Source organism: Centroberyx gerrardi, chromosome 4 (genome assembly GCF_048128805.1).
Source record: "Centroberyx gerrardi isolate f3 chromosome 4, fCenGer3.hap1.cur.20231027, whole genome shotgun sequence".
NCBI lineage: Eukaryota > Metazoa > Chordata > Actinopteri > Beryciformes > Berycidae > Centroberyx > Centroberyx gerrardi.
The window spans coordinates 21,404,239-21,427,829 of record NC_136000.1 but is presented as its reverse complement, the minus strand read 5'-3'; the positions used below and the strand labels follow the sequence as shown (position 1 = coordinate 21,427,829).

General features: G+C 47.2%; 1 protein-coding gene across 1 annotated transcript in view; it reads right to left on the bottom strand.

Moving 5' to 3' along the window:
• Positions 1–8,125: 8,125 nt before the first annotated feature.
• mrpl23 (mitochondrial ribosomal protein L23) overlaps positions 8,126–23,591 on the bottom strand; it is a 30,217-nt gene continuing 14,751 nt past the window's right edge. The window contains exon 5 of the mRNA XM_071895146.2: positions 8,126–9,267. Coding sequence (XP_071751247.1) covers positions 9,103–9,267 — 165 coding nt within the window. The 3' untranslated portion in view covers positions 8,126–9,102. The remainder of the gene's footprint in view (positions 9,268–23,591) is intronic.

The following is a 23,591-nucleotide window of genomic DNA, read 5'->3' as shown; positions in this document are numbered from 1 at the left end:
AGCAGTTAGCTTTTCCATGTGCGCCACACAGTAGAGACGCTGTTACGATAATCGTCCTTTTACACGAGCGGAGGGCATATACAGTACAGTATTTACAGTAAGAAAATAAAGACGGGAGGGATGGCGAGATGGAGAGGGGAAAAAGGGAGAGAGAGGGAGAGAGAAAGAAGGGGAGAGAGAGAGAGAGAGAGAGAGAGAGAGAGAGAAGTGCTGATCAGGAAAGAGTGTGGGGTTCCACGGATATTCCCCCAACACAAACACATCCAGTGTTGATTTTTGTCATTTTCTTGGCTCTGTGAAGTACAGTAGTTGGCAGCACAGTAAGCTCTCTGATGGCTTGTATGACTGGCTGTCATGGTCTGAGAGGTGGCTTCCCGCTGCCTCAGCGTGTGCCCTTTCCCCTCCCTGCCTGGTGTCGCTAGTCTCTCCTCTACCTACTCTCTCCTCTGTCTCTCCTCCGTACTTCTACTTCATTCGCTCTCTGTCTGCCATTTCTCCTCTCTCTCTCTCTCTCTCTCTCCTCTCCAACCCAGCTGAAACAACAACTCAACCTGGGCCCAGTTGTGCTGCCTGCTACACCTACTGCCCAGCTGGCATCCATTGTTTGCAATTAGTACCAAGGCATGTGTGTGACAGCATGTATACGTGCATACTTGCTTGTGTGCATTCGCAGCCGTGCACGCGTGTGTCAGCGGGTGCAAATGCGCGCGTGCACGTGAGCATCCAAAACAGTTGTTTTTGCGCACTATATCAGCAGAAAATCAGGCAGCCTGGGAAAACCATGAAAAGACACGGGTTTGAACAGGTCCAATTATTAGGAACAATCCGTCAATATGCAGAGCAAGTCTTGGAGCAGGCTCAGCAGAAAAACACGGCAAAAAAAGCGAAAGCAGAAAAAATGTGGTTCTTACGAGGAGGGAGAGAAAAATCTGTCTTTACAATCCCCCTGCTTCGGCTTGCCAACTTTCTGCTGGCTGTTGGTAGTGCGGAAATGAGAGCGTGCTAGATTCTCCCCTCCCGAGAATAACACAAACCCCTCAAAGCTCAAATCAAACACACAATCCACGTCACAGGAAACCATTTTGAAGCGTAAAACCTCCCAATGGGAGCTCCATTTGAATGCTGCGGGTATGTGCTGCCTCGCTCGCCCCCTGCGCCTCCCTCTCTCTCCCCTCTCGCTCTCTCAAGGCTTCAACCACAACCTAACCCGAACCACACCACCTCTCAGACGACAAGACTCCCTTTCTCTCACTCCCTGTCCATTTCCCCCCTTTATTCCTTCCTTTCTTCCTCTCCTTCTTTCTTTCTTTTTCTTTTTTGCCTCTCTCTCTCTCACCCTACTACCACCGATTCTAATTGTATCCTCAACAATGAAAATGAAAAACGAAAGCATGGCACTACAAAGGACAGAGATTCTTGATTAGAGAGGACTTTGACACATATATATACATATATATGGTGTATATACAGTATATATATATAGTATATACATACGTACTATACACCCATGTCTACCCAGAGTCAGCAACGGACAAAGATATATGGAGCACATTTAATGTGACCAAGAATGTGTCCGCTTGCACACACACACACACACACACACACACACACACACATCTTAATCAGGCTAAGGGTCATGAGCCAGCTCTCTGTTGAAGTACTCAAGTGACCTCTCCTGCCACTACCCCCCCCCCCCACCCCACCCACCCACCCCCGCCCCCTCCAAGCCCCGAACCTCAACCACAACCCCTCGTACCCCCATCCTGCTCTCCCCACTCCTCTAACCCACCTCTCCCCTCTCCCCTTTTTCCTCCTCTCTGCCTGGCATTTGAAAGGCAGAGGTCAGAAGGGCATATGGGAGGCAATCAAAGTCGTTTGTTTTGGCTCTCTCACCCCCACACCAAGTCCTTGGCTGTGGAGAAGCAATGCCGCCACCTTGCCTGCTTGCTGCCTGGGAAACAAACACATCCTTAATCACCCAGAGGCCCTCTATCCGCCAAGGCCACACTAGTTGAGCCCCGTCTGACGAACTCAGGCCAGAGAAGTTGGACTCCATCTGATGAACTCAGGCCATACGAGTCAAGCTCTGTCTACTGAACTCAGGCCACATTAGTGGCAGCCAGACTGTCAAATCCAGGTCGCACTAGTTGAGTACCCTTTGTTGAAACAAGGCCAGCGAGGCCGTACGACTCAAGCTCGGTGTGTGCCGAGCCCAGGCCGCTCTAATCAAGCCCTGATGGTCAAACCCAGGCCAGGCTAGTCGAACCCCGTCCGCTGAATCCGGGCCACACAAGTTCAGCCGCGCTCGTTGACATCCAGCCAGACGAGGCTGATCCGTCTTGGCTCGGTGAGCGGTTCTGTCATTACGTTGGCTAAGTGTTGGCTAACAGTGGGCTTCTCTGACGTAAGCAGCGCACAGCTGAGGGCTGGCAGTGAAATGAGATGTAACACAGGAGAGAAGCAGCTCTTAAATAAGAGCCAGTGGGCTACAGCCCTCTAGACCAGAGACTAGTTGGACAAGTCGTCTTACACCATCCATTCAGTATGCTTCCTAATCCCGAAAACCGCGACCTATAACTCTTTAATCTCACTCTATTTTTCTCTGTCCATTTCTCTCTCGCCAACTCACCTTCTCTAATATTTTCCTAACCACTCTTCGTCATTTAGCTCAATGCTCTTTAGTTCACTTTCACTCCTCTCTCGCAGCCCCCTCATACATCAGTCATTTACACGTCCCATCTGAATGACCAGGATCAAAGAAATGAATGTATTCAGGTCTGAGAATGTTTGTGTGTGTGTGTGTGTTTTTGTGTGTGTGTGTGTGTGTGTGTGTGTGTAAACAATAGGGGTTCTAAAACCGAGGCAGGATTTTTTTGCTGCTCTCCCAGCAATGCCTGTTTGACTATGAGAGTCAAGGCGGGGCCTCAGATCTGTATTATACTGTAAACCACAGCATTCTCAGACCTTAAAGAATCTCCCTGTTGGGATGTCCTATTAGCATGTACTGTGTTACCCCTTCCACACACACACACACACACACACACACACACACACACAGACACAGGCATACAGTACATACCATCACCACCACTACCACCACCAGTCACCACACCCACCACGTCACGCTCTGTCTCCATCGGGATGTCGGACAATTAACCTCATGGCTCTGCTCCCCGGGTGATATAAAGAGATTAGTGACCCTGGTTTGATTGTGCATGATGAGAGTAGACTCACTGAATGGAAGAGACTCGTGTTAAAGCACATAAGATCTCATTACTCGGAAGAAATGAATTCACCCAAATCTCTGAGCCGCATTGTTCCCATGGTCTCTCCTCTCCTCTCTGAACCCTGGTTCAGGTCGGAGGGACCTGCAGGCAGACGCAGAGCGGCGGTGGACCCGCTGATCCCTCTCAGGCCCACCACACAGCCAGGCGGCAGCAGGAGCGGCGAGCAGGTACACAAAGCTCTGAGACTGGGACTTCCTGGAAGTTCAGCATCAGGGATCAGTCTGTGTTATTGACTTGGCAAAGCCTCCAGCCAGTACGTTTCCACCAGTGAGGGGCTCACTGACTGTACAAGCGCACGGTTGTGTGTGTGTGTGTGTGTGTGTGTGTGTTCCCATCAGCTGCTCCGTATTCTATCCAGACCAGTGCTCTATGCTCTGTAGTCCAGATGGGTGGCCAGGCCCCAGTTGATTTCTGTTATGACAATTGAACCCATTTGAACCACTGAATCCTTTTCTTTCTCCCTCTCTCTCTACCTCTCTCTCTCTAAAACACACACATACAGATCAAACCAACTCCCCTCTCCTCCCTTGCTCTTCTTAAGTATCATTATTATTATTAGCTTGTTTAAAATGCAAATGTATGTATTGAGCAGCTGGCGGGGACAGGGACCACCCAGCTGGTAGAAAGCATTGTGTTGATTGCAGATAAGCTGTAATGGAGTGTCAGGGGAAATTCTTGCCCCCTTTCAGACGGACGGCTATGCGTAAGCCTCACAAACACTATGCTGCCGCAAAAAAACAATACCCTATAGCTCCTCCCCCTCTTGGTCACCACAAACAAATCTCTCAATACAGACACACAGATCAAAAACCCTGCAACAGCCCGTTTGAAGACGGAGGCTGGCATAAGCCATCTTCTATTGTCAAGCGTTCTAATTGATCCTAATTGATGCTGGGACAATGAGCGAAGGGAAGGATCTCTGGAGGGGAACAAAGTGGGAAAACAGGGTTCAGCTGTTTAGCCTCTGGGTTGGGGTCAAGCCATTAGTGATGTAGTGGTCTTGGGGCCAACATTGCAATCCAGTGGAGTTCAGTGGAGAACTGCTGGAAAAAAAAAAAAAAAACCTTAACCTAACCCTAACCCTAACCCTAACAAGACATGGCTGGGTTTAAAGCATGTTAGTGATGAGCTCCCTTGTGTTCCATTGTAAGCCGACAGACAGATAAGGGAGCGTCAAGACACTTTGGGGAAACTGAGCCAGGACAAGACACATGTTAACAAATAGGATAGACAGATGTTGATATGTTAAGCGTTTTACATGTTGCACGAAATGCCGATGGCCGCCATGTGTCAGAGGAGCGGAAGAGCTTCATTCCTTGAAGATGTCACCTACTCTTATCAAGTAATTACTTCTATGAAAACAAAACTCACTTTGGAATATTACTGAAGCTATTGGCTTGACTTTTGTTAATGAATTTACAACATTTTCAGGAAAAAAAGATTTCTCAAAATGGATTATAGTGTTGTCAAATGAAACCACTTCTTGTTGAGCTGTGGAAATCAGCTGTTGTTTTTTGAGTGACGGTCGGCTCAGTTATGCGACAGCAGCAATGTAAAGAATGGATTTAATTTTTACTCACAAAACCAATGCAAAATAGACAAAAACCACTCTGTGTGCTTTGACATTATACATATTGACTTTAATGAATCAGACATTCCTTCTGAACAACAGTAAATACTTTTTTAAAGTTAAAGTATATGAGAGTCTCCATTTTCTAAGCGACAGAAAACAGCTCTCTTGTGTTTTCCACGGTGTCCTCCTTCAGTTGTTGCTCCTGGCCTTCAGCCAGCGTGTGTGTGTGGTTGTAAGTACAGTATGTGTGTGTATATAAGTTGTGGGGCCACATCAGGGTACATTTAACGTGTGAGTGGTGCTTTGAGTTTGCCGGACAAGCACAACCAACCATGAACATGAGCATCGTGTGTGTGTGTGTGTGTGTGTGTGTGTGTGTGTGTGTGTGTGTGTGTGTGTGTGTGTGTGTGTGTAGTTACAATTCTTGGAAAAACGGAAAATGTTAACTTTTTTATGTATGGGTGCATACGGTACATGGTCTCACACTAAAACAGACACACACACACACACATATACACACTTACGGGGTGACAGAGTGCACTGGCTGAGCTCAGATGAACCAATGGCAACCTGGGGAAGGAGGAATGTGTATGGCGCTGGTCCAAGAGAGGCCGTCAGAATCCTCAGCAGGCAACCCCGGTTGTCTTAGTGAACATTAGTGCGAGTGTGTGGGAGTGTGTGCGTCCGCGCACACAACAGAGAGGCTGGTGGGGGTAGTAATTGTGTAACTGTATGAGCGTGTGTAATTTTACAGACAGTTGGCGATGGACTGTGTGAATGTATGTGTATGCGCTGTATAATTCGGCCTTTGTGTGAAGTGAGCGCATCTGTGAATCCTCCAAGTAGGCTTGATTGTGTATGTGAGTGTGTGAGGCCCAGATCTTTCTCAAGATTTGCCACGCTGCTAATAGCTATTAATAGTAGGGTTGTCTGCGGAGCTTCCACGGCTGGCCTTGACCCAAGCAGAATGGGTGTCCAGCCGGGGCTGTCGCCTCCTCGCTGCACTGGCTGCCAGGCTCCCACCCTGCCGGTACCATCAGCACCCACCCCCCACCCACGGTCCCTCACACCAGCCATGGCGCAGACCCATCGCCAAGACACTGATCTGCAGGCGGACTCAGCTGGAGCGGGAGAACGACAATGGAGAACATGGTTGGCATGAAAAAAGAGCGACACTTTGTCAATGGCCTCCACTGTATTTCCGTCAATGAAATGCTAAAAGTTACAGGTTTACTGTACTGCGCGCTCCGGGTCTCCGCTAAGAATCCCCGGAGGGCTTATTTTGTCCTGCCATCTACATACAACACATCAGACTAAAAAACAAATCCACAGCCTTCAGTTAAAGCCTCCATTGGTTAATTAGTCAAGGTGAGTCGATGCCAAGAGGAAACTGAAGCCTGCAAACTACGCTTTTGATGAGGAAATACCTCTCTCTCTCATGATTATGATGGAAAAAGTAAAAGGCAATCCTATCAGCGGTCTTACTGCTTGATAAATGACAGCCTAGATATAATGTCTTAACAATATCGAGGTGCAGTGAGACTCTACTACACTGTAGGTCAAGAGTTCCCTGAGACAGAGCAGCTACAACAGAGATCAAGGAGGAGGATCTGCCCCCTGGAGAGAGGCGATGGGGAGTCAGGGAGGAGACTCACTATACCTCCACTCATCCCGCTGATCCCAAAAATACAGCATGATGTCATGCAGATTCCAAACTTGGACTGCAGTAGCAGAAACAGGGTCATGTGTGCACTTGACTAATGCACGGCCGGACGGGAGAGCAGAGGGAGGGAGAGAGGAGTAAGAAGGGAAAAGGAGGAGAGTGAAGGGCTGTTTAAAATATTCAACCTCCCTTCCATTAACCAACTGTGTAGGGATGGGAACATGACCTGCACTGTACATCTCATGGGAGAGGAGAGAGAGAGAGAGAGAGAGAGAGAGAGAGAGAGAGAGAGAGAGAGAGAGAGAGAGAGAGAGAGAGAGAGAGAGAGAGAGATGGTGCACTGTGGGAGTAGACCTCTTTCATCCTGCAGCCTTAAATCCAGCTCAGCATTTTCTCAGTGATGTCATCTTTCTCACTCTCTCACTTCACCCTCTTCACTTTCTCCCTCACCTCCATCTGCTCTCCTCGCGCTCTCACCGTGCTTCCAGCGCTTTCTCCGTCTCGCATGCACACGCTCGCACGCTCGCTCACCCCTCCCTCTACTCTTGCGACGCGCGATGCATTACGATACACGATGTGCATCTCGTAGAGTACAGATAGATCCCTATACATCTGTAGGGGGGGGGGGGGGGGGGCTACAGTCATCTGAGTTCAGCTGAAATAGGATGTGCGGGGCTCGCTGCGTTTTCTCTGCAAACCTCCATCCTCCCGTTCCCCTCGCACTCGCAGCCAGCCAGCATCTTCTGACAGGCAGGGAGAACACTGTGTGAACAAACAGGGAAATGGCTGCCAGCTGCATGGACAGGGCCGGACAGGGGGGGGGGGGGGGGGGACGCATTGTGCTTACAGCTTTTTATTGGGTATGAGGAGAAGGGAGAGGCATGGGGAGAGGAGGAGGAGGAGGAGGATAGGGACAGATTATTGCTTGGCAAACACCAGCGCTAGATTTCCCAACTTTCATGTGGGGTCTGTTCAGGCCGTGAGGAGAGCGGACAGGAATTTGGTCTCCCTCTCTGTTGGTTCAGCAGCTGTTTTTCTGGAGGTCCAGACCGGGCGACAGAGTGAAGGAGCAGAGAGAGAAGGAAATAAGAAAGTGAGAAAGTGGGAGAGAGGAGGGAAAATAGAGTGGCTGTGTAACAGGAGGCTTGTTTTGTTCTAAATCAAATTGTTTTATAGCTACGCAGGGGGCGAGTGGTTCCAGGCAGCAGACAATGGGCCAACAGGATCAATATTGACATTCTCCTTAGTGATAGCCGAGTTGGCTGGGTGAGGTCAGGCACTGGACCCTCGGATTAGCCGGCCAGCATTAGTGGTCACGGCTGGGGGACACTTACTGTAACCTTGGCCTCTCAACACAATGGAGGGTCTGAGCGAGCCCAGGAGAGCTCCCTCCCCTGTACGGGCCCTGTTACCGTAAGAGAGCTCAGTCATCCAGTGGCCCGATTCAAACACAGATCATTACTTTGTCAAAACAGCTACCAGACCGCGTTGGCGCGCGCTTTAGACGAGCTTGTGTGGCGAGTAGCGTCTCCAAGTGGCAGTTCTTGAACGCAGCAGCCATGGGAGATGAGGCGAGGAGAATACATGCAAAAGTAAGCAGAGTACTTTTGGACAAGTGACCATTTATTAGTTCTTCCTACAACAGCACTTACAGTGAGACAGATTCACTGGCAAGTCCCACACACCGACACACACACACCGACACACACGCACACACACACACCCTGGGTACAATCTTCTCAGTCTTCCAGAGTTACGGCAAGAGGTGCTACCGCAAACGCTCCAACAAATTCCATGTCGTTGCTTTATTGAAACAACATCTCAATTGTTGTTTACCTAAAGTGGTCAATTAATCCAAGGCAAACTCATAAAAGAGGAAAGGCTGTGGGTTGTCCAGGTTGTCCGATCCAGCTGGCTGCGAGTCAGGGCTACTAGGGATACCACACTATACCACTCCCCAGCGTGGCAGAGGAAGGGAAGCGAGCTCACGGAGGAAAAGGAGGAGCGGGAGGAGGAAGAGGAGAAGGAGGAGAAAGAAGGACAGCAGGGGGACAAGAGGAGGGGGACGAGGAGGAAAGTAAAAAAAAAAAAAAAAAAAAACAGAGGAAGAGGAGGGACAAAGGAGGAGGAGGTGTTGAGGAGGTAGAGTGCCAAGGAGGAGGAGTAAGGAGAAGGAGGAGGAAGAGGAGTGAAAGGGGGGTAAAAAAAAAAAGGGAAGGAGGTGGAACAGGAGTAGGAGGAGGAAGGAGAGGAGGTCATCTGAGGTGATGGAGATTCTGTACGGTGGGCTGGTTTCTAGAAAGATGGAGCCAGGCCACTCTCCTCCTCCTGTGGTTCTGTTCTGGCTCGGGCTACTGGACTGCAGCCTCACACACACTCACACACACACATACACACACAAAACACATGTCTCCAGTCTCCCGCACACATGCTCATTCTTCTCTCCTACACACTTCTGTTTCTTACAGAAATAGCATTCGCAAATGATATCAGCACAGTCACATTATAAATCAATACATCATTTGCCCTGACAAAACACACACGCACACACACAAAGAGTTCCAGGTCAGTGGGTTGTCTCAGAGTCCGAACCACTCGGTGACCCCGCCTCTCCTGGGGTCAGGTTTCTGCCTCTGCTTCTCGTCCTCCATGAACTTCTCCTGCATCTCCTCCATGGAGCCTTCCGCTGGCGTCAGTTTCTTCTCCGGGAAGATGTCAGGGAAGGTGAACGTCTGGCCCTGGGCCTAGAGGGGGTGGGCGGGGGAGGGGGGGGGCGAGGGGGGGTGGAAAGATGAGGAGAGAGAGAGAGAGAAATGAGCAGAGAAGCCTCTGGGTTCTTACCTGCTAAGAGAGGAACTGGGTGTATGCCAGCATTTGATTTTCTATTCAAAAAAGCTTTTGAGAAATCAATTTTATGTGTTATTGAAATACGGTGAATTGCATTATCCTTAAACCATTCCATTTTCTTCTTTGGAGAGAGCAGGAGTAAGATGTTGATTTGGAATTCAGGACACCACTGTCTCTCCCTCTATATCTCTCTTCCAGTTACACAAATGTTCTCTCTCTCTCTCTCTCTGGCATTCAATTTCTCCAACTCTCTCCCACATTTAATCTCTCATCTCTCTCCATTTCTCTGGTCTTGATTTATTCAGAGGGAGAGGATGGTATCCATTATTTATTCCATACCAGCCCATCTCTGGCCATGTCTAATGCATCACTGGCCCACCGTAGTCTGTGTCAGCCTGCCATAGAGTACAGTACACTACACACATGCTCGCTCGCACATACACACACACACACACACACACACACACACACAGAAATAACAGGTCAATGGGTGCAGGCATGCACACATCCGTAGACTATCCCACTCAGCCTCTCCCATGGACACCCGGTAACAGGAATTTACTATTATCCATCATATCCGGTGCCAAATCATTTGAATGACTCAACTTAATGTAATGCCTCATCATAACTTCAGATGATATAATTGTACATGCATGTGGACATGGACGCGTGCGTGTCTGTGTGTGTGTGTGTGTACACCCACACACACACACACACACGCACACACACACACACACACAGCTTGACACACAGACACTTTACGTGGAGTGCCTCTCATTTGGATGGGGAAACAGTCACTTTCATAGGTTCTTTAAAGCCATAAACCAGAATAGCATACCTTCACATCTTCTCACACCATCTTCCTCTCTCCACACATGTCAAACACATCCAACATACTTACCATTCCAGTCTAAATAGTATAAGTGTGTTAACTTCTGTGTTACCTGCTTAACCACAAGATTTTCCCCACTGTGATTATTAAGCTAATTTTGTAGTTTATACCAAACAACAGCTTCCATTTCAGTTACCGATACTGAAATCGCACTGCATGATTGATAAACTTATCAGTTATGCTAGCATTATATCTGAGCCTATAACCATCAGTGAAGTGAATGTAGGGCTTCTACGAACACAATTGTCCATCAACTGTTCTGCTTAGATATGTGAAATATTTTGGTTGGGGTCAGTGTGTAGGCGTAAGGAATGGTCTGGCTCTGCTGTGAATGTTACTTTGTCTGTCTCCAACCCCCAAAATACCAAGAGAAACATGCATAAAATTACCACATAGCATGGTTTAATTCCCAAAGGGGGAGACAACATCAAGTTCACTAAACCAAAGATGCAGAATGGAGTTTGCCTTGTTACTCCAAAACGTGCTCGACTGGAACAAACCCACAGCAGGAGTCTCTAGTGTTTCGGATTTCGGGTGTGCTTGTGCATGTATGCAAATGTGCGCTCAGGTGTATGTACATCTTTGTGTGTGTGTTGTCCAGTGAAACAATAGGTTTAGACCAAACAAGAGCCCGGCAACATCAATAAACAACCAAAGAAGAACACCACCACCCAGAACAGAACAGGGAAGGTGGCTGGCCATTAGCTGGACCTCAACTAGTAAATGTCTCTGATTGGATGGACTACAAATACAACCAATAAGCACCTAGAGTGTACTAATGTACCAACACAGCCACATAGATTGTCTGTACCAGGACATTAACCAAATTTGGCAGTGGCACACATCAACAACAAACGTGGAGCTAGCCTAAACAGAACCGCTTTAAATAAAGTAGCGTCTGTCATCTTCTTCCTCCCTTGTTTTGGAAAGCAACCAATCTGCCCTCCACCAGTATTTCTTTCTTTATTGACTAATCCTATTTTTTTCCCTTTATAATTTACAGTGTCAGTGAAAAACAAAAAGATACCCTGGTGGGATTTTAGTGTTTGGCCGGCTGGGTTATAGCCCACGCAGTTCCAGAGGTCGAGGTATTAAGTTATTAACCACTACCCAATCTTTAGGCATGTGAACTGTAATCAAGGCTGAGATGTCCAATCTGGCTTCTCAAAACCATACAGGCAGGACCAGGCATCTAACTCCATCCATCCAAAACACAACTATTATGGAAACTACTATTGTGGGTATGAGTCTTTACACACACCTGAATTCATGTTACTCTCTAAACCTGGCCATTTGGGTCTAAACTCTCTGATACCAGCTTTCAGGAGCAGCTAGAGCAAAACACGCGCAACCTTCAATCAACAGAAAAGCCACCCTACTGTTCTTGTCTTGTGGCGACGCCTGCGCTGCAAACTGCAGGAGGTTTTCTAGTGAGTATGGTAATGCAGGAGCAGAATGTAACCCCAGTCGGGAGGAGAAAGCTTAGCCAGGCACAGTGAGAGAGCAGCCAAACCCCAGAGAAGCACCTAGAAACCAACGACTCTGCCAAGGCCCTCAGTGTCTCTCTGCACTCACACACACCGCCATCGAGGAACGCAGAATCCAGAACACAAACACTGGACCAGGCCAAGGGAAGTTCGCTGCAGGAGTCGGCGGAGGGGGAGACGGGGACGGGGGCAAGAGGCGGCAGGACGAGGGGAAGAGGAAACGAGGAAGTGCCTGAGGAAGAGGAAGAGGAGAAAAGGGTGAGGGAGGAAGGGAGGAGGGGAGGAAGTGGCCGCCGCTGCACTATAAACACCGGGCCTGGCAACAGGAGGAGCGACGAGCCAAACAAGACTTCAACCAGCGTGAACCCAACATTGTCGCATGACAATTCCCAGTTATGCAGCACAGCGCTGGACACCTCGCGTAAACACACGGCGAAGATTAATACTGGCCTCAGAGAGTGCGATTCACAAAAACAACAAAGCCCTGAGATTGGAATCAACAAAGCGCTGAGACTCGTTAAACAAGTCTTATTGTTGGCAGCAAGCCGCACCCTGTGTGTGTGTGTGTGTGTGTGTTGTGTGTGTGTGTGTGTGCCTGTGTGTGTCTAGCGTCTGCTGGACACATTTCCGCAGTCAGAGAGAGTGCTGGCAGAGAGTATTCATATTTTTGTTCGTAATATATACATCGCACCACAGCAGAAGCAAAGCCCATGTCCCCTCGGCCTCAAAGTGCTCCGAGCCAAAACGATCTTTCCTGTGTGTCCGTCCGTCTCTCTCTGCTTGTGTATTTGTGTGTGAGAGAGGGAGACAGACCGAGTGAGAGTGTGTATGAGTGCATATTGAGTGATTTATGGAGAAGACAGAGGACCGGCCAAAAAGGACAAAAGCAGAGAAAGACAGAGTCAGGCATTATGTACCTCCAAGGGTTTCTTTCTGTCAAGCTAGCCTGCTTCCTAAATGACAAATGAAAGGACTGGATAATTTCCCCTCACTTTGGCATCATCTTCGCCGAACTCTCAATTAAATGGAACTGCCATCCAGGAATATTGGGACAAGGCCCCATGCTGCTAGCGATGTAAACATACGCCTCTTACGCACATGAACAACCCATTACACCCACAGTTTCCTTCTCAATGGGAAAAGAAGGGGAGAGATGGGGGAGGGGGGGGGGTCAAGAAGGGAAGGCAAATGTTGTCATTGACTCAGTACCAACCCTTCTCACTTTCCCCATCTGTGTGTATGTGTATGTTTCCTTATTAAGCTCTAATTCAATGACTTGTTCTGTTCCAGGAAGTGTGCATTTAGTGTGTGTGTGTGTGTGTGTGTGCGTGCGATCATGTGGATATGACAGAATAATACATGAACCCAGAAGTAACCCTGTTTGTAGAACCAGAGAAGGGAAAATTAGAGGAGGAGAGAGAAAAGCGAGAGGACAGGCAAGAGATGGAAAGAGACGGAGACAAAGGACAACTGTATTCTATCTGATTGACCTTTGCTTCTGATCTGTGACAAACTGAGCATGCAGCCGCTACTCAAAAACAGCAGCAGGAAGAAAAAAAAAAGACATGAGGGGAGGGGTGGGTGGGTGGGTGTGTGTGTGTGTGTGTGTGGGGGGGGTCTTCCTTATTGAACGGCAAAAGAATGTTGTTTGGACAAATGTGTGTCCAGCAAGCTTGGAATGCATGTGAAATCAATACAGGGAAAATGTGAAGGGGGCGACTTTCTTTTTTTTTTTTCTTTTTTTTTTTTTATTATTCATAAGCTCGGATTTAAGTATCAAATATGAAAGACATAGTTGTTCTGGCTTGATGTGTTAAAATGTCTTTGATGAAAACAGGAAGGTGCCAGTGCACGGTGCTTTTCCACGGACCCGGAGCTGAATAGAACATTATGGCGCAGCCGCCAGCTGAGGACACAAAAGACTGATTCAACCTGCCGCTCGGAGAGTTACACTTACGGGACATGACCGGACTGGACCGGGTCCAACTGCAGAACAGGACCAGACATGGACATGTGACAGATAGCGAGATACACATCATCATCCAACTGTCTCTGACTGGGTTAGACAGTGAGCACAGAATAAGAGCCACACTAGGGACCACAAACACTAGGGATGCACCGATGGTTCATACCGATATCCGATTTTTTCCCACCTATATCAGCCGAAACAGATATGCATTTTGTAAGAATCTTAGTACAGATGCAGGTGCTAAACAGGTAAAGCTTTTCAGATATGCCTATCTTAAGATAATTAAGTGTTTTTTAAACAGAAGATGTTACTTTTGTTTGCTTTGTTGGCATGAAGTACAATTCAGCATATACTAAGTTTTATTCTGTTGCTAACTTGACAGTTGTATTAAGTGACACACTCCTACAAAAAATTCTACAATTGGCCAAATATCAGCAGTAAAAATAATATCAGATCAATACCGATATTTTTTAAAGCTGATATCGGACGATTCCGACAGACTGCCAAAAACTAAAGCAGACTATTTAAGACCCAGTAAGCAGATTACTCAACCCCATTGTAGTAAGTCTGACTTGATTTTACATTTGGCAGTATATTTTTTCCAGCATCCTCAATCAACAGAATAGCCTTCATGGTATCAAATTTTATGCTCACTGGAATGAGAGAAGTTTGGAGGAACATTTAATTACTCTCGAGGCCGTTCAACAGTTGTAAATCTCTCCAGGTCAAAAGGCAACTTCCATTCAGATAATCAAGACGACTTCAAACAAATAGAAAACACTGGAAAATACATCCTAATCCACCCTTTTAGGACCTCAGATCAGCCGTTGTTTTGCGCTAACCCACTCAAAATTGAGCTCCTGGAGTTACTGAGGAGCTAAATAAGATCTGACTTTGCATCAGTGGGGGGCAACTGCACTGACTTCCTGGATGATCACACTTGACCGTATTAAAGAAAAGAAGAACTCACACTGCGGTCACATACTGAATGCCTGACAAGACTTTAAGTGGTCCTAAAATGCGAATGCAATCCATTCACACCAGGCCTAAGTGACTGTCAGACATGTGACTTATCCCGTTTGAGGAGGGACAATCCAGCAGGCATCAGAAGATAGAGACATCAACAAAGCAGTCAATAAAAATCAACCAGATGTTGGCGGTTGCTGTTAGAACTGAGAGTGTGGCCAAATCTCCTCTGGACCGCACACTGAAAGAGAGAGGTGTTGACGACGCGGTCAGAAATCCCATAAGGCCGTGGCTCATGCGGCTGCGGTGGCAGTGTGGTGGTGTGGTGGAGTAAACCAGAGTAAAGCAGAGAGCCATCTTGAGTCCTGGTGGGGCGTGCGCATGTGTGTGTGAGCGGTAGAGAGACAGAGAGGTGTTCACATTGCGGTAGAATCCATTCTGACCACAGGGTAGCAGCCTGGCAGACTACAGAGGGAGAGACCACAGCGGTGAGGTTACCAGGATTAGAGCTGAGGGAAACCCCCCGCTGAGTGTGTGGGACCAGTGTGTGTGTGGGTGGGTGTGTGTGTGTGTGTGTGTGTGTATAAACCCTATTTATCCAGGGAAAGTTGACTGAGAATGCATGCTCTTTTTCAGCAACACTCATACAGTTGCACACATTCACACCTGGAGCTGCGAGTTGCTGACCAGTAAAACCACCATTTCCTACAGCTGGCCACTGATCCGCTCCACCTGACCAGCTGGAGGGGGTTAAGTGCCTTGCTCAAGGGCATTTCTACACACTCTACCCAATCAGGTTGTGCCAGCCTGTCCAGGGACTCTAAGAGTGCGATCACACCTACAGTTTGTTTTCTTTGGTCCGAACCATAATAGAAAAGTTTTACTTTGCTGCTTTTTTGTTTTTGATTCGTTTAGGTTCACATTGCCCAATTACAAGTGAACCAGGGCTTGTAAACAAAAGTCACATGGACTCACAAGTAGCTTGTTATTGGACAGAGCTTTGGCAACCTGTCATCTCCAGAGATTAGAGATTTTGGCAGCCAGAAAGCAGGGGAGTCAAAACAAATTTGATTCCAGTCCCTGTAACTTTAAGTAAGCACGATGGACTTGTCTGCGCTCTTTGCCGTAATTTACCTTCTCTGGTCTTCATACCAGGTAAGATCACATGACGAAATATCACAATATTTGGCTTCAGTTCAGGCTGGAGTTTGCCCTCGGCTCATTTTGTTATGCCAGGCTTTCCAAACAACTTGCTGGAGTAATCCCTGGCTATCAAGTGTCAACAGCCACCCATGTCAACATCCATCTCCTTATACCCATGAAACCGTATGAAGAAACGGACGAACAACACTCAAGAAAATGAGCAAACCGCACCACAGTCCGCTTGGAAGAGGACTGAGACCAACATTTTCAGGCGGCCTCGCCACCTGGCCAAATTAACCAAACTTAAGGAGTAAATGCCACAGAGTTTGACTGAACCGCTCAAAATAAGCTTGGTGTGAACACACCCCGTCTGTCGACCTTCCGGTCACATGCCCACTTCTTTAACCTCGAGGCCACTGCCACCAACAAAGGTGCCAGGGCTTATTAGGTAGGCCTGTTCACCTAGTATTGGGATTATTTGGAAGGTCATTTTCATTTACACTCAGAGGGAAGAGAGGAGTGGAAGAAAAGAGGGAGAGGAGGAAAGGAAGGGAGAGGAGGGCAGAGGAGAGGAGAGGAGTGGAGATGGAGGCTGATGATTGTAAACAGCTCCTGTTGCCAGGCCTCTGGGTGGGCCACACATTCACTCTCACTCTATCTCACCGACACACACACACACACACACACACACACACACACACACAGCCAATACTCTGCCCTGATGTGCCTCTGTCCAGACTCCTGGTACAAACCATTCCAGGAACAGGAGAGAGAGAGACAGAGAGGGAGATAGAGAGGGAAGGAGGGAGAGTAAAGAAGAACATGCCAGAGGATAGATAAAACTGGACTTTTGATCTCTCAGGGAAAGATGGTGAGATGAGAAATGATTAAATGGGAAGAGAAGGCACTAAGGCACTAATCTTTACATTTTATTTAATTTTTATTCAACTAGGTATTCCCACTGAAATTAAATTAAACTGAATCTATTTTGGGAGAGAACTGTCAAAGAAAGCAGCATTGTATTATAAAAATAAAATTAGAAATCACAAAACAAATAGGAGTTAAAATCAAAGTCAAATTCTTTATATAAGAGCTCAAAAGGCAGTAGCCAAATAGCAGTTGAGTAGGATCAAAGGGCCGAGCCTGAAAAGCCTGAAATGAAAAACATAGGGGAATGAAGGGATGAGAGAAAGGGAGAAGTGAAATCATCTCTTTCTGAGAGAGAAAGAAAGAGAGATAAGTGGCAGTGAGAGCAGACCACTAACCAACAGCATCCTGCTGTGGGTTCATTCAGGGTCATGACCCCGGCCCTCCCTGCACCAATTACACTCTCAATTACAATGACATCTCCTCCACAGCCTGCCAACAGCCAAATAACTTGGTCAGCATTGGCCAGCACCATTATGTACATGTGTGTGTGTGTTTGTGTTTGTGTATGTGTGGGTGTCTCCATGTCATTCATATTAATGGTCCTTATAATCGTGACATATGTTCCATATGACAGAGACCACATGACTCTTACGGAAATAGGGCAAAGGTTTGCACAGTATTGGCCTGAGTTGGCTCAATGTGGGTGTGTGTGTGTGTGTGTGGGTGTGTGTGTGTGTGTGTGTGTGTGTGTGCGCGCTCTAAGTGGAACAAAGAGCAGGAGCAGGAGGCAGGCTGGTGGGCGAACCCTGGCTCTGGTGTCAACTGAAAATACTTTAAGATCTAACACAGGGACCCTCTGATGTACTACTGTAGGGCAGCCAGTCTTACATACACACACACTTCTGCCCAGAGACCGACAAAGAGAGGGTGTGAGTGTGAGAGAGAGAGAGAGAGAGAAAGAGAGAGTGTGTGTGTGTGTGTTTGTGTGTGCTCGTGGTCATGTCTGGGCATGTCTGCTCCCAGCCTGCTACTGGAGACATCGGACCCTGGTAACAGAGCTCTCAGGAAAAGATCATCACTATCTAAATACACACCCACCCACAAAGACGTTTACACCCATCTGGTCTAGCACTGGACAACAACAATAACAGAAATGATCAACAATAACACTACTGTTACTGAATACTGTCAATACTAGCAGAAATCAATGACAAAAAGGCATTTTATTGCATCATATTGTGCATTTAGCGCATCATATTGGCCTTGGTTGGTCTTAGACACCCACTCAACCTCCATACCTTAAAGTCCAATCATACCAAACTAAACCCCCCCCATCTCAACCATCTACCCCCATTATACACACACACACACACACGTAAACAGCTGTCCACAATCATTATCCCCTCCATCTATGTCATTCACCCCCCAACCCCCACGATGTACCCCATTTCTCTCTCGTGAGCGCATGTAAACAACCATCGCATACCCTCACCCCTCCCCCCCCATTTCAAGCATCTCCCCCTGCCCCCAAACCCAACTATCTAGGCTAACCCAACACACACACACTCTCACCCTTACACAAAAACACACACACACACACACTCACCCCTACACGCACATGCAACATAAACATCCAGGCAATGCCCCTGCCCCCTCCCCGACTCCGAGGAATGCGGGGACCAGCTGGTGGAGAAAATAAAAAACGAAGAAGCATACCAAAACAGGAAATGCATCAGCAGGGGCCTATCAGAGGGCTTTATCAGGCCAGTGGCAGCCCCGCTGAGAACCTGGGTGGCGGCGCATGCTGATTGGCTGATCAAAGTGGCAGCCGTGTCATTACAGGTCAGGGGGTCAGGAGTAATCAAGGGGGTTTACGAGCATGCACGCTCGTGTGTATGTGTGTGTGTGTCTGTGTGTTGTTGTTGTTGTGTGTGTGTGTGTGTTGCCATGGCTATCTAAATGAGGGGAACCTGGAGGAAATGTGGAAGGAAATGAGGGAGGAGAGGGAAGGTTCCGATGAGAGTGATGGAGGGAGGATCGATCGGGTCTGAGAGAGAGAGAGAGAGAGAGAGAGAGAGAGAGAGAGAGAGAGAGAGAGAGAGAGAGAGAGAGAATAGGTAGGTGAGAGAGAGGGGGAGAGAGAGAGAAAGAGAGAGAATAGGTAGAGAGAGACGGTGAGAGAAGAGAGAGAGAAACGACAGAGAGAGCCTCAACTGAAGCCATTCAAAAAAAGGTTTGCGTGTGAGATTCCAAACCAGATGGTTAAGACCCTGCTCTGTTCTCTATAATTCATGTTCTCTCTCCACTGAGCTCTTATGAAACCTACACACACACACACACACACACACACAGGATTTTACTTAGCACTGAATTTTCCAAATCAGGAGACACATGAGGGGCCTTTCAGTGATGCTTATCGCCAGATTGTGAGGAAAGATTCTCCTTTTATTAGGCTCACTGCAAACATATGTGGCCGTGTTTGTGCGCACACACACACACACACACGTATATATACACACACCAATTAGTGTATCAGCCCATTCCTTCCTTCCGAAGATTTATACGCCTAGAATGCTGACAGATACATAATAAGCGTGCGAGAAAAAAAAAAAGAGAAGGAAAGAGAGTAGAGGGGAGAAGTTGAAAATGTTAATTAGTGTGATAAGTAGGGGTGAGGCAGCACAGTGAAGGGAAGGAAGCGGAGCGACAGAGAGGGAGACAGACAGACAGACAGACAGAGACAAGGCTGTATGAGAAAAGCCTGCGTTTGCGTGACAAGGTGAAAAGGAGGAAGAGGGAGGGAAGGAGAGAGGGAGCCATCATGATCCAAATAGTTGAAAATAATAAAATTCCACACCGATAAGCAGGATTTCCCCCCTCGGCCTAACTGCCTGATTCAGCACCTCCAGTTCCAGAGAGCAGGGGCTCCGCTAGGAGCGCAGAAGAGGAGCAGGAGGTGGGGGTACGTGGGGTGGGGGGTAGGGGGTACGCAGCCCCATCCTGCACCCCTCTCCACCCCCCAGCCCAGCCAGATACACATTCACAGTAACACACACACCCCTAGAGGGTCTATTGTTAAGCAACAAGGAGTCAATAACAGATAGGAGATGAAGGGAGGGTAGTGAGAGAGAGGGAGAGAGACAGACAGACAGAGAGAGAGAGGGAGAGGGAGAAGGAGAGGGAGAGAGACAGACAGAGAGAGAGAGAGAGAGAGAGAGAGAGAGAGAGGGAGAAGGAGAGGGAGAGAGACAGACAGAGAGAGAGAGAGAGAGAGAGAGAGAGAGAGAGAGAGAGAGAGAGAGACAGAGAGAGAGAGGGAGTGAGAGAGAGGGAGTGAGAGAGAGAGAAGCAGAGGGTGAAGCTGTACAGCAAAACGTTGCCATCTAGTGTCAGTCAAACAGAGGGGAGAGCCAGACTTGGCCACAAGTTCCCTCTCATAATCACCCTCAGTACAGCTGTCTCTCTCTCCCCTTCTCAGCCTTGCTGTGTCACAACTCCTCCATGTTTGTCACCCAGTCTCTCCCTCTCCCTCTTTCTGTTTGTCTCTCCCTCCCTCCACCCTAGGGTTGTCAAAAGTATATTTGAAACGGATACAATACTCATTTGCAACAGTATCGATACCAGCAGTGCTTTCTCTTAATGAAAAATCAAACATATTATTTCTCCGCCTCCACTAGCCACACACACACACACACACTGCACCGCTGCCCACAGCCCCTCCTCTCACTAGTAGAAGTCAGCTGGGTCGTTGCCTCAGTCAGCAAACAATGCTACAGAGAGGTGCCGACGAAGGGGGGTAACACGTCAAACTTGGCGAAGCACCTTAAGGACCGACACGCCAGTCTATATAAAGAATTTCGAGAAGTTAGCGAAAGTTCCCGTTTCAACATCACTGAAGCAATAAACATTTATCATAAACGTTAACGGACCCTGCACATCATCCGTTTTAGTTTAGCTAGCAAACCAAACGTTAGCTACAGAGCTAGCTAACGTTATCAAATAGGTTTGACAGATGCCGGTTTTCGACCGGACTGTCCGGTTTTCAGATGCATTGTCCGGGCCCGGTCAGAAGGCTCGACCGGACGTTGAAATGTCGGTTTAAAATCATTCTGTCAATAATAATCCACTAACTCTAGCCCTGCTGATTTTTCCCTATCATTGGTGGGTATCTGTTGCTTCAACAAGCTAAAAGTGTTCCGATAGGCTGATGACTAGAGCAGGGTAATCTGCTGTGTAAATGCAAAGTTTTGAATGAGTTTTATCGGGCCTACGTTATGGAGAAGCGTCTGTCTGTCTGTCTGTCTGTCTGTCTGTCTGTCCGTCCATCTGTCTCGTTTGCACCGGGATTTCCCCCTGCGTTGTCGGATATTAAGGGACTAGTTTGGGTCTCTGTGTCTGTGTTTTTTTGCTTAGTTGCTTACAGTCTATGCTGCAGAGGCCAGGAGGCAATATGATGTTTCACATGCTTGTGCAGTATAAGCTCACTCCCCCTCAATAAAAAAAGAGCAAATCATGACGGCGATCGACACCTGTCGATCAAAAATGTGTCGTTTGATCTCAGACAACTTTAAAATATTGTTTTCATGTTAAAATATAATTTTAACATGAAAACAATATTTTAAAAAAAAAAGATTGAAAATTATTTTTTTTCCCCCGTGGTATCGAAAATTCTAGGATCTTGACAACCCTACTCCACCCTTCTCTTTCACTTTTGTCTTGGTGATGATTTGCCTGTGGATGGAGTGGGGGTGGAGAAAGCAAGAGAAAGAAACACGGGAAATGAGCAATTTGAATGAAGCTACCACTTATTCTACAACTGTTGGTCCAACCCCATATCTTGTTTTGTTCTGTGGTCGTCGGGTAGACATTGCTTTTGGGCATGGAGCGATCCGATTGGTGCATCTGGTCTGCTGCGTTGCCGTCGGTGACCAGAGCCCCAGACAGAACCTTGACACCTTATTTACTTCTTTTATGGAAACTTGGCAACCAGGCACACAAACAATGATACAGAGCCATTAGCGGCCAGACTAGCTGTTTTGTGTGTGTGTGTGTGTGTGTGTGTGTGTGTGTGTGTGTGTATGTGTGAGATCTCTGCTTTTAGTATGTGTAAATGTCCCCACAAAAATAGAAAACCCATAAAATTGGTGAGATGCGAGGACCGTTTTCCGGATCCCATTAGGAAAAGGATTACATTTAGGATTTGGGTTAGCGTTAAAGTTGGTATGTAGTGGTGAGGGTTAGAGAATAAAAGTAAGTAAACAGAAAGTCCTCAGATGTAAAAGGGTACAAGGATGCATGAGTGTGTTTGACTTACAGACTGCAGACCTGAAGATTGGCCAAAAAAAACAAAAACAAAATACTATTACTATTATACTAATGTTCAATTAAAAGCATTTAAAGTGTGTTGGATGTGTGCGTAGGCTGTCCTCAGATGTCGAGACTCAGATCGTGACTACCGTGTTTACTATCGAAATAGTGACATCATTGGTTTATGATTGTGTATGCATAACTAGCTGCTAACTTCATGACAACCAACGTCCAGCATCGTGACAACACCTTGGGCCATCTGTGCGCCTGCTCTCCCGTCTGCTGCAAAGTTTTCACTCATCATCTACTTTCACTACTTTAGCCCTCATGCAGACTCTCCTCTGACTGTATGAAGTGAGCTATTGTCTACAGATAAACACGGCTGAATGGGGCTTGGGTGGGATTTAGAGAACCACACCCCGCGAAGGATAGATTTCTTACCACGCTTACAGACTCCCGGGAAGCATCGATTTTTAGATTGCCGATGCATCTGGACACCTAATTCTATTCTATACCTATTCAATTTTACGTGATGATAACCACATCAACTGTCAAGCAACAGTTCCGTACGTTTTTTAATGCTAAATACTAGCATCCCAAAAGGTGCCCAGACGTGCCACCCGGTGCCCCACACACTGAGGCGTATGAATTGAGAACTGCTGTTCCTCCCTTCTGTTCTCTTCTGAAAACAATTGGGTGAAAATGTCTGAGATTCCTTCCCTTCCACCAATTTCATCAGAGCCTTTGATGTGGACGATGGAGAAGTCCCACAAAGCACCAGCTAGCCACACAGGGAACCAGCTAAGGCTAAGCATTTTTTGATACAGGCATTTACTGAAACTTCAAACTCCCTCCCTTTCAAAAATTCAAGGATCAAAAATGTGTCATTGGTTCGTCTGACCATTGAAGAGTAGCGCCTAGGGAACCACATCCAAACACAGAATTACAACGGCAGATTACAAATCAATACCATCAAAAAAATCTTGTTTTCCAAAATCCTGTAAGCAATATTGACAAAATACTGCTTGTTGTCTGATGGATGATCTGACTAGTTGTGGACAATTTGCTGATTGGGCATTATTACTTTTATTCCATGCACCCCGATTTTGCAAAGGATTCAAAAGTCGGGTGCATTTATAAATTGACATTCCCAGCACAATATGGTACTGAACTGGACCATTCATTGAGAACGGTCAGAATTCCCATTCATATATTCAGAGCGTCACCCTCCGGGAGCTTTCAGAGTGCACTCTGAGCACTCAACCCACAGAAGTGGAGCAGCTGGCACTAACCGGCAAAGTTCGCTTGCAAGCTAGCTGCCACTCCAAACAGTGAAAATAACTCTTCCTCAGACCAAAACACCACAGCCTTTTCATTTACATGCTAGGCAGAGGGTGTATTATCGTAAATGTTTGACTGGCAATAACTTCGACTAACAATGACTGACAACATTCAAAAATGCCTATAATTTCAGAAGTGGAGTGCTTTCTCTTTTATGCAAAGCACCATGTTGGGTTTACAAAGGTTTAACTGGAAACAAGGTTTAACTGGAAATGGTGGCATGATGCACTTTAGCGGCGGGATGGG